Source organism: Cheilinus undulatus, linkage group 11 (genome assembly GCF_018320785.1).
Source record: "Cheilinus undulatus linkage group 11, ASM1832078v1, whole genome shotgun sequence".
Taxonomy (NCBI): Eukaryota; Metazoa; Chordata; class Actinopteri; order Labriformes; family Labridae; genus Cheilinus; species Cheilinus undulatus.
Window position 1 is genome coordinate 49,408,838 of NC_054875.1, and position 10,829 is coordinate 49,419,666.

Genomic DNA, 10,829 nt, shown 5'->3' on the forward strand with positions numbered 1-10,829 from the left:
GTGCAGCTTTACATCTGCTACAGCTTCACATGTACATGCAGACAGGCTTAATGACTTACGTTTGGAGTCCTTCACAGTTTTCAGAGCCGACTGCAGACGCTCCAACATGATGAAATGTCCAAAAAATAGCCAAACTACACTAGAAGGACTGTTTTTGTCTGTTTCTCTCTGCCCTTCCTTCTCTATGTGTGTGTCTGTGTGAGGCCGGTCATCCCTCTGATGTGGGCGAGTGAGACTGAGTAAAAGCCGGAGTGAGAGAGAGAGACAGCTGGGCGAGAGGGGGCGTGGCCTAAAGAGAGCAGATAGTGGTGGGAGGGGGCTGAGAGTCTCACACACACAGAGGAATGTTAACAGCAGAGATTATTGTTAATGTTTCAGTGGAGAGGATGATGCATTTGAGTGCTCTCTGAATGTGTGGTTAAATGGAGTGTTGCTTCCAGCGGGATCAAGTTGAAGCTCAGGTGCTGCTTCAATCAACCGACGCTCAATGCTGCTGCATGTTCGCACATTTACTCTTACTGCACATACACACAGAGACGCCAGCGCCCCCTGCAGGCTGTAGCACAGTAAAAGAAAGAACGTAAACCCTTTTTATAGTGAATCTGTTTTTGGTTTCTGTCCTGATACCAGTGATAGATAGAAAAATATATATACTTTAGGGGAAATTCAAGAAGGATTGGGATATCCATTTAGTTATCCAAGCATAAGAAACTGAAGACAACAGATACAGAATTCTCTGCTAAAACCCTAGGCCTCTATCTACTTCACTGCAGAAGGCAGCAGGCCTTAACATGAAGCAGGCTTGTATTTGAAGGCAGCACTTTATATAAAGTCCGCTTGTATTCTTATTACCCAGGCCTTGTTATGAAGCAGGCTTGTATTTGGAACAAATCTGTAGATGAATAAAGCCAGTGTTAGAGGAGAAGCCTTTATAGGAGGCAGGCTTGTATTTGGAAAAAAGGCCTTTATATGGGGGAGGCTTGTATTAGGTGGCAGTTATATGAAGTATGCTTTCATTTGGAGAGAGGGCTGTAGATGAACTAGGCTTGTGTTTGGAGAAAAGCTTCAACATGAACAAGGCCTGTATTAGGGGGTGGGCCTTTATAAAATGCCTGGTAATAGAAGACAGTCCTTTATATGAAGCAGGCTTGTATTTAAAACAGGCCTGTAGATGAACTAGGCATGTAAGTGAAGAGAAGCTTCAACATGAATGAGACTTGTATTAGGGGGTGGGCCTTTATAAGAAGCAACCTTGTAATAGAAGACTTTATACGAAGAAGGATTGTTTTCAGAGAAAGGCCTTTAAATGAAGCAGGCTTGTATTTGAAACAGACCTGTAGATGAACTAGGCTTGTATTAGAAACTAAGCCTTTATATGAAGCAGACTTGTATTTGGAACAGGCCTGTAGATGAACCAGGCCTGTATGCGAAGAAAAGCCTCAACATGAAACAGGCTTGTAAAAGGGTGTGGGCCCATATAAGAAGAATCTTATAAGAGAAGTCATTCCTTCAATGAAGGAGGCTTTTATTTGGAGGCAGGCCTTGAAATAAAGGATGCTTGTATTTGGAACAGGCCTGTAGATGAATTACTCATGTATTTAAAGAGAAGCCTTTTTATATAGCAGGCTTGTATTTAAAGAGAAGCCTTCACTTGAAGCAGCCTTGTATTATGAAGCGGGTCTTCATATGAAGGAGTATCATATTTGGAACCAGGCCTTTAGAAGGAGGCAGGCTAAAATAAAGCATTATGTTTCGGGAGGCCTTTCACTTGAGGCAGACTTCTATTTTGAGACAGGCCTTTATTTCAAAGATTGTGGTTAGGAAGTACAAATATTAATGTTTTACAATAAGAGAATATTTTTTAACTCCTGCCTTCTACTGTTTCTCATGACAACACACTCTGGTTTAACTGTCTGTGGGGAGAATGGGCATAAAAGGATCAGTCCATCTTGATAAAAAGCTCTTTTTCTCTTCTAATTCTGCAGCACATGTCGACTTCTCCATGATTCACCTCCTATCTGCTCCTGAAACTCGCCCGGATGTTTCTGTATATTATCACACACCCACTGTGACCACTAGCAGGGCCTGGTCTGAGTCTGATCTGACAAACATATGTGACAATCTAAGGTCCCGACCCACCAGCTTAGAATCAGAGCTCTAAACTACACGTTAATCAGCCAAGACTTTACTCACACCCACTGGTGACTTCCTGAGAGGCGATGACGAATCCGAAGCCTTCTCCCGGCCTCCTCCTCAGCTCCACCTCCACCGTCTTTACTCCTCTTCCATCCTTGGACGCTGCTCCGGGCGCTCCTCCTCTACCAGGAGGCCCTCCTGCACTCTCCTCCACCCCCAGCAGATCACGAGGCTCCAGGGTCAGCGTCACGGGAACAGAATCCAAGAAGCTGGTGCTCTGGATGAGGGCCGAGGCCGGGGAGCCGTTAGGAGTCTGAGCTGGAGGAGTCCCTGGAAAATCAGGAGGAGTTAGTCTGTCAAAGATTAGACTAATGAGATGGAGACCGATGGGAGCGTGCAGACAACACAGACTTCTTCAGTGATTAAACAAAGGTCACATGGAGGTCATCTGACCTATCCAGGTGCTCAGAGTAACAGAGAGGGGTGGCGTTACCTTGGTGGGTCCCTGGGGCTGGTAGGTGTCCCTCCTGAGGACTCTCCAAGGCCAAGCCGGCCTGGTTGAGTGGGGGGACGCCCCCCACCAAGGCACCCGTGGACGGGGAAGGCAAGTCGGCTAAAGTTGAGGGGTGTAAGGAAGAGGGTGTGGCCAGGCTGTGGGGGGAGGGGAGGGGCTTGTAGAGGTTAGGGGTGACAACCGGGGAAGAGATTGGACCTGGGGGAGGACACAGGACAGAAACAGATAAAAACATGCAGGAGGAGGCCGATGACCAAAGAAGAACGACATGGACGTCTTAATTTGTGATAATCATGTATGAACTGATCACAGTCTGGGCTGGGCTTCATGCCGTTACCTCTGTAGACCAGGAGGACCACCTCTCCCTGTTTGGTGTGTTCTTGTAGGACTCTCTGCACCTGAGGAGACAAACAGACCGATGTTATTGGTTAAAACAGGCCCTGGAAACTAAATCTTAGCGCCTCCAGGAACTGGCTCAGATGTAGTGAAGGGATTCAGCACGGACAGCATGATGTGCAGTGATATCTGACGCTTGCATGCTATCAGGACTCCTACCTGTGAGAAGCTGAGACTCTGCACATCTGCTCCGTTGATCTTCACTATAGTGTCCCCTGGCTGCAGCGAGGGGCAGTGCCTTCGATCCCAGACCCTCCTCACCACTGCTAGCTGCCCTCCTTGCCCCCCTGCAGTCACACTGAACCCCAGCCCCCCACTCTCACTGCGCCCGAGAGGCACAGGGACGAGCTCCCCATTCGGCGGTGATCCTGCAGACCCCGCTCCAAGGGGCAGCACCAGCCCGGGGTTTCCTCTGGAGGCCGAGGAAGGTGTTTGGTGATTGGCCGGGCAGCCGTTAAAACCGCAGGGCGGGATGTCTCTGGGTGGGGTTAAAGCCAGAGATGTCTGGGGCATCACCGGGCGCTGCACAGGAGCACCAGGAGGCGTGGAGGAGGTGCTGGGGTTGTTGGTGGAGGTCGGGCTGGAGGAGTTTTGGCCAAGGCCCGTCTCCGGCTGAGAGAGGGGCAGTTTGGACAGAGCGTGGGATGATGAGGACGTCAGAGGGAGCGTGGAGGAGGAGATGGGGAGCGTGGACGTGGACAGGTCGCTCTCTGAAGACTTGGAGCTCTGATGGTGGAGGAGGCCAGAGGAGGAGAGGGCGGGGAGAGTGCTGCTGTTGTAACGAATCAGAGACGACCTGAGACGTGGGAGAGGAGGGAAGAGATGGAAAAGTTTTCAACAAATATGCAATAAAAACTTAAAGATGGCTGCCTTCATCTGTTTGGTGGCCTTTGTCAGAGTTGATGATGAACACAGAGAATGTTTCAGAAAAGAATATTTTTGTATCATGAGGCTGTGGGAAAGACCCAGCCCTACTACGGGGTAAGAATAAACCACTACTGCCTGGTTTAGAGCCAGGAGAAGCCTGCAGTTACTATTAATATGTTTATTTACTCCTGAAACCACGGCAGCTATAAGTCTCTGAGGAATTGTTATATCAGCTTGATCTGAACATTCAAATAAAGCTTTTCCGTATTCACTAACTGCAGAGCTTTATCATTGTTTATGGGATTATAAGTGGATTATATGCCAATGTCTCAGCACTCACAGTCAGGAGAAATCTGAATTAATGACAGCAGATATCTGGGCCAAATCATTTTCAGTCTGCTGATCACTGTTTACAGTCTGACTTCATTACAGGAAAGATGTTCGAATGGAGAGACAGAGCCGTTCTGTCCTGGGTGGACTGCAGAAAAGCGTAGAGGGAGCTGGGTGAACCAATCAAACAACAGATGATGATGAAGAGGAATTTACATAACCTTATTAGTTGGCATATTTTTGCCTAATTGGCCTTTATTAGACAGGAAATGACGGGGAGAGGGACTGGTGATGACGTGGATGAAATAGTGTTTGGATCAGGAGTAGGGCTGGGCAATTAATGCATATTGTGATTGAATCTAATTTGCAAAGTAGATTCAATTGCAATTTACAGATCACAGAAGTTGCAATATTTGTTCAACTTGAAATGTGTCAAAGTAACAGTTTAATACATTAATTTTGCAGCAGCAGATTTTATGCACATTATGCACGCAATCAAGAGTCCATTTTTTATTTAGAATCTTTTACAAAAATCCTCCTTGTCATGTTTTATGTATGTTTTTCTTAATAAGAACAAGTGATATAAAAATGTTCTTCTTAAATAAAGCAGTTGATAACAAATTTGCAATATGAGCAAAAAAATTGCAATTTGACATTTTTTTTTAAATTGTTCTGCCCTAGTTCAAACCCCCAGCCACAATCAGCTGATAGCCAGATGATACCAATTATTGCCTCCTAGCTCCCACAGCCAATCACAGCTCTTTCTCAACACAGCAGTCCATTTAAATATGACGTACTTCTCACCAGGGGTGTAACAGTGTTTGTATTTGTCCCGTACCATCACGGTACGGCCGTCACGGTTCGGTGCATGCAGTAATACGACAAATACATCTGAGTATTAAAAAAAATTTGAGTTCTCACTTCAGTCCAGGTGGCGGCAATGAGCCTAAAAGCTGCCAGCAACCGTCATTACAGAAGAAGGAGCAGTTACAAAAACAAACGAAGAAGAGTGATGGCGCTTGTGGAGTTAGAAGAGCCGCTGGCTTCATTTATATCACCCGTATAGCAACGGTGCTCTGGCTCTATGAATCATATTAACTTTAACTTCAACTATCAGCCTCGGAGGAGTGAGAGAGGGACTCTGCAGCTGTGTCATAGGTAAAGTTATCCTCAGATTTCACATGGCTTTAACATCTTTATCCTCCAAGATGGGCTGTGAAAAGTTCTTCCACTTTGTAGTAGGTCCCATTGGTTAGAAAAGTAGTCCAGTGCTGAAGTCCGTGTTGTAATTGTCAAAAAAAAAAAAAGACGTAAATTACCATACTTAACAAGCTAACTTGCCATCTATTTATTGCTGGTGTGAAATAAAACAGTGGGAAAATCAAGGCTTTTTTATGGGGTAAATTTGACCTGCATGGTGGTTCTAGATATAAATGTCCATTAACAAAATTTGGGTTTATGCAAAGATATTTTTTATGACATCAGGAGCTATAAAACACACTTTTAGGAAAAGTCAAAGACTGACAGTCTTTACATCGAGAAAGATACAATTAAAGAACAGCCTGGGGTAAATTTTACCCATTGGGAGTTCTAGTGTTAATGCTGATGCACCATGCTGCTGGCAAAGCTCCACCTCCTCCACCCCAGCCTCCTCCTTTATAGCTTAAAGTTCCACCTCCTCCACTCCAGCCTCCTCCTTTATAGTGTAAAGCTCCACCTCCTCCACCCCAGCCTCCTCCTTTATAGCTTAAAGCTCCACCTCCTCCACCCCAGCCTCCTCCTTTATAGCTTAAAGCTCCACCTCCTCCACCTCAGCCTCCTCCTTTATAGCTTAAAGCTCCACCTCCTCCACCCCAGCCTCCTCCTTTATAGCTTAAAGCTCCACCTCCTCCACCTCAGCCTCCTCCTTTCATAGCTTAAAGCTCCACCTCCTCCACCCCAGCCTCCTCTTTTATAGCTTAAAGCTTGTTTCACCTTCATATTCAGATTCATGCTACTGAAATGCTTCCGAAATAACTTCATTGTTTTCATCATACATTGTGATTAATGTATCTATCCATACGGGGGTTTCTAGCCATGCTGACTAACTCAGGGAGAATCTTTTCAACTAAAACTGTAGATCCACTTTGCAAAAGACATGAATGAATGTATGTTGACTGGTCCTGACTGAATGTAGGTTATAATATAAAATGATTTATTGCTTGAATTTGTTGAAAAATACACAAGATAAGAACATGATAATAATTGCATATCAAATCACAATATTAAGGGTAAAAATTGCAATTAGATTATTTTTGCAAATCGTTCAGCTCTAATCAGGAGGTGACCTTCTGACCAGTGCGATGAGGACTTTAGTTTTGAGGGTCTGTATTCATGAGCAAAGTCGCCTAAAGGGGGGATAAAGGGGGGCCGCCTCCAGCCAAACTGGGGCCCATAGAGGTCAGGATAATCAAAGTTTAGTTCAGTGTAGTTAATGCCGACGCCGAAGCTCCTCTCACCTTCTTGTTCCTGCACTGGACACACCGCCGTCAGAGTCGCTGTGATTGGCTGACGTTCTCTCTGGAAGTGGTGGTGGACCGAGCGGGGCGTCCGAGGACGTTGGGGTAGATGGGCCGGTCAGACCGTTCGTCATTGGCTGAGTAGCAAAGGAAGGCGGGGTTTGGTTCATCCCTGGACGTCAGAATTGACAAATATGATCAGAACATTTACAATCGACTAAAATTCAATGTAGATGGAACGATTTCAAAAAAGCTGGGACGCCGTGTAGATGAAACAGAAGTCAATGATTGTCAGATCTTATAAACCTATATTTGATTCATGATAGAACAGAAACAACATATCTGGTGTTAAACTGAGACATTTTAACATTTCATGAAAAATATTAGCTCATTTTGAATTTGATGGCAGCAACACAACTCAAAGCAGGGACAGGGCCATATTTACCATTATTTAACTAAATATGGTCTATAAGATCTGACATCACTGCATTCTGTTTTTGTTTACAATTTACACAGTAAGTGTACCAACTTCTTTGGAAATGTGGCTGACAATCAGAGTTATCAATACCTTTTTTTCATACCATGGCAATTAAAAAAAGTTCTAGGCACAGTTTACTAAATGCTGTTGTTGGTGATGCCAGAAAAAAACTCCTGCAAGCTGTCTCAATCATGCAAACACATTGGCAGCCATTGCTCCTCTCCAGCCTCTCTCATTCTTTATCTCTGTGAGTTCGGTTCATACCTGGTGTGTTGTCGCTGGCATCCAGCGGGCGGCTGTAGGTGAGGTGCGTCTGGCTGCGGTTCCCGTTAGGAGGGTTAGAGGAGTTCTGTGGCTGTTGAAGGGTTAAAAGAGAGTTTAAACAGGGTCAAAGTTAAAACTATCATAGCTGTAGTATCTCTAGTTACACCGTACCGTCTCCAGGCTCTGTTTGGGACATCCATCGGGGTTATAAAGCATGGGGTATCCTCTCCTCAGCACCACGTCCACGCTCTGACCCATCGGCACGGACTTCAGCATCTCCACCACCTCCTTATGAGAGCGACCGAGCACGCAGGTGTCGTTGATGTACACCAAGATGTCCGCTGGAGGGGAACAGACGAGGGTCAGGGTTATGACATGATGATGACACGTACAGCTGACCCACTGCCATCACCGTGCTGAAGCACTGTCCTCCATGATGCTCCTAAAGCCTTCTCTTAAAGGGGAAACACAAGCCTAAACCTCTGGAGGCTGGTTCCATTTCTATTGCTGAGTGCCTCATACAACCCTAGCACCTTTACCTCCTCAGGTGTTCCTCCACCTTTCATCTTCTACCAGAACTGAGCAGAAGCTTCAGGTTTTGTTTGCTGGAATCTGATTTATTCTTCCTCTCTTTCGTGTCTGTTAAAAGTTCTCTTAACTCTGTGTGAACCTGCTGACTAGCTCTCAAAGAAGCACTATAAGTGACTCTATATTTCCACTATTAAATATTTATAACAGGATATGATCTGCTGCAGAGCATTTTCATCCATTTCCACTCTAACTTCCCCGGTGTTGCAGACTTTTGAGGATGTTTTTCTCTGTTTTGGAGCGGTGCTGATATGCTCTGCTCTCTCTCCCAGGAGATTTCATGAACTCGGGGTGTGTTACATTCCTGACTATTTATCCTCAGAGCACGTGAGCAGGTCTGACAGTGTGGGAGAGAAAGGAGGCTGTGTGTCGGACAGATTAAAGAGAGAGAGAGAGTGGATTAGTGTCAGATCATGAGATTGTGTCCGTGAGAAAAATAAAGACCTGAGAACCAAACAGAAACATAATCCGACAGAGAGGAAGAGCAAATTATGGAGAGCTCGCTTTTTAGAATTATTTACCCAAAACAGTCTGAGCAGGAAGCCATTTCTGGGTTTGACCCATGGCCGGCTGTAAGGGGGGGCTTCTGGGGCACAACTGGACCCCAGAAACAAAATAAGAATTTCACTTATTTACCTTTTAATTGTGATATTAACAATGGGGATGGACTATTAGGAAAGCAATGTCAGCCTTTATAGCTGGGCCAGGATGTGCACAAATACCAAAAAAATAAAAAAGAAGAAACTGACACATTTCTGGTAATAGAGTGAGAACTTAAATAATAGTGAAAGGAAACAAAATATGGGTGAAAAGTGACAAGAATGGGTTAAAATAGGCAAAAAGAAGCAGCAAAATGGGCAAAAAGTTGCAAGAACAATCAAAAACGGTTGGAAAGTGAAAAAGTGGGTTTAGAAATGGAAAAAAAAGGTCAAAAATTGGCAAAAAATAAAAAGCAGCAAAACTGCTGAAATGCAGCAAAAAGTGCAAAAAATTTAAACTGCAGAACCTGGTGTCTCTGAATGTTTTTCTTTAGTAAAAACTCTTGAATTCAAACTGTCTGTTTTAGCTGGCGTCTTATTATCAATGTACCTGTTGTTTATTGTGTACTGTGTGAGCTTGAGTGTGTTTGATTTTGAAACTGCATTGCTGCCATTGTTGGCCAGGTCCCCCTTGAAAAAGAGATCTTTGATCTCAATGGGGCTAGCCTGGTAAAATAAAGGTTAAATAAAAATAAATAAAATAAAAGAAGCAAAAGCTGGCAGAAAGATGTTGCAGAAATGGACCAAAAGTGGTTAAAAAAGTGATAGAGAGGGGTCAAAAAGGCAAAAATAGGATAAAAGTGGCAAAAAAAAAGGGAAAGAAATAGGCATAAGTGATGAAAAGTCGCAAAAGGCAGCTAAAAAGGCAAAAGTTTCAAAACAAAAAGGCAAAAAGTGGGAAAAAAGAGGCACAAATTGGTGGAAAAGGGACAAAAATGGGATGAAAGTGGCAAAAAAATGTGCAAAAAGTGGCATACATGAACAAAATGTGCTCAAAGTGACAAAAATAGGCAAAAAGTGGCAAAAAAAACAAAAGTGGCAAAAAATAGCCAAAAGCAAAAAGTGGTCAAAGTGGCAAATATGGTCAAACATTGTGAAAAAGTGGCATTAACAAGTTAAATGGGTTAAAAAGTGGCAGAAAATGGGTGAAAAGGCAGCAAAACTGCTGAAATGCAGCAAAAAAGTGGTAAAAATGGACAAAGGGTGGCAAAAAGCAGCAAAAGCTGACAAAAAGATGTTGCAGAAATGGGCCAAATGTGGTTAAAACAGTGACATAGAAAGGTCAAAAGGGCAAAAATGTGATACGAGTAACAAAAAAGAGAAAAGAAATGTGCAGAATAGTGATAAAAATTGGCCAAATCAGTAAAAAATGGCAAAGGTGGCTAAAAAGGCAAAAAGTTTCAGTAAGAAATGGGCAAAAAATTACAAATAAAAGCGGCAGAAATGGTTGAAAAATGGCAAAAATGGGATAAACTTGCAAAAAAATGGCAAAAAGTGGCAAAGATGGGCAAAACGGGCTGAAAGTGACAAAAATGGGCAAAGAGTGGCAAAACATGGGCAGAAAAGGGCCAAAATGGGCCAAAAGCAAAAAGTGACAAACCTGTGTTTAGTGCAGGAGGACCTCCAGGTGTGACGCTGTACACCTGCAGAAACTCTCGGGGTCGACTTCCTCCCACGATGTTGAAGCCGAAGCCTCGGGGTCCTTTAGAGAGCCGGGTGTGGATGGAGTAACCTCTCAGCAGACTCGGCTGCTCTGTGAACTCTGGGACTGAGGGCAGGTGAAGAACAGGACAGGTGAGCATCACAGGATACAGGTAGAGTCCTCTACTCATTCATTCTTACTGTGGTAAAGAACAAAAGAATAACCGGCCAAATCCTCTGGAGGTGTCACCAAAAAAAAGGTCAGATTATTGATATATGACTGGATTTTTATCACTCTAGGGAGTAAAAAGGCTCAAAAATGTATAAATTTAAAGTAGCAGCAGTTTGAGCCACTGCTGAACAGAAAAACATCCACTAAGAGAGGATTTTACTGGAGGTGAAATAAATAAAAACCTGAAAATACTAGAGCTGTAACAGTAGAACCAGCAGGATGCTAAGGCCAGTCTGTGCTGCCCCCTGGTGGCTACCAAAATAAAAGTCCCTTACACAATCACAGCAAGTTTTTCTGATACAAATAAAGGTAAAAATTTTAGTTGTTTTCATACAAAAATTAAATT

General features: G+C 44.0%; 1 protein-coding gene across 2 annotated transcripts in view; it reads right to left on the reverse strand.

Moving 5' to 3' along the window:
• Positions 1-10,829, reverse strand: part of magixa (MAGI family member, X-linked a) — a 54,481-nt gene that overhangs the window by 24,530 nt on the left and 19,122 nt on the right. For both annotated transcript variants that reach the window (XM_041798571.1, XM_041798570.1), the window contains exons 9-16: positions 10,211-10,378; positions 7,655-7,824; positions 7,484-7,574; positions 6,742-6,913; positions 3,206-3,842; positions 2,988-3,048; positions 2,630-2,848; positions 2,194-2,466 (exon numbers count right to left, since the gene is read on the reverse strand). In XM_041798571.1, the coding sequence (XP_041654505.1) occupies positions 2,194-2,466; positions 2,630-2,848; positions 2,988-3,048; positions 3,206-3,842; positions 6,742-6,913; positions 7,484-7,574; positions 7,655-7,824; positions 10,211-10,378 (1,791 nt within the window). The remainder of the gene's footprint in view (positions 1-2,193; positions 2,467-2,629; positions 2,849-2,987; positions 3,049-3,205; positions 3,843-6,741; positions 6,914-7,483; positions 7,575-7,654; positions 7,825-10,210; positions 10,379-10,829) is intronic.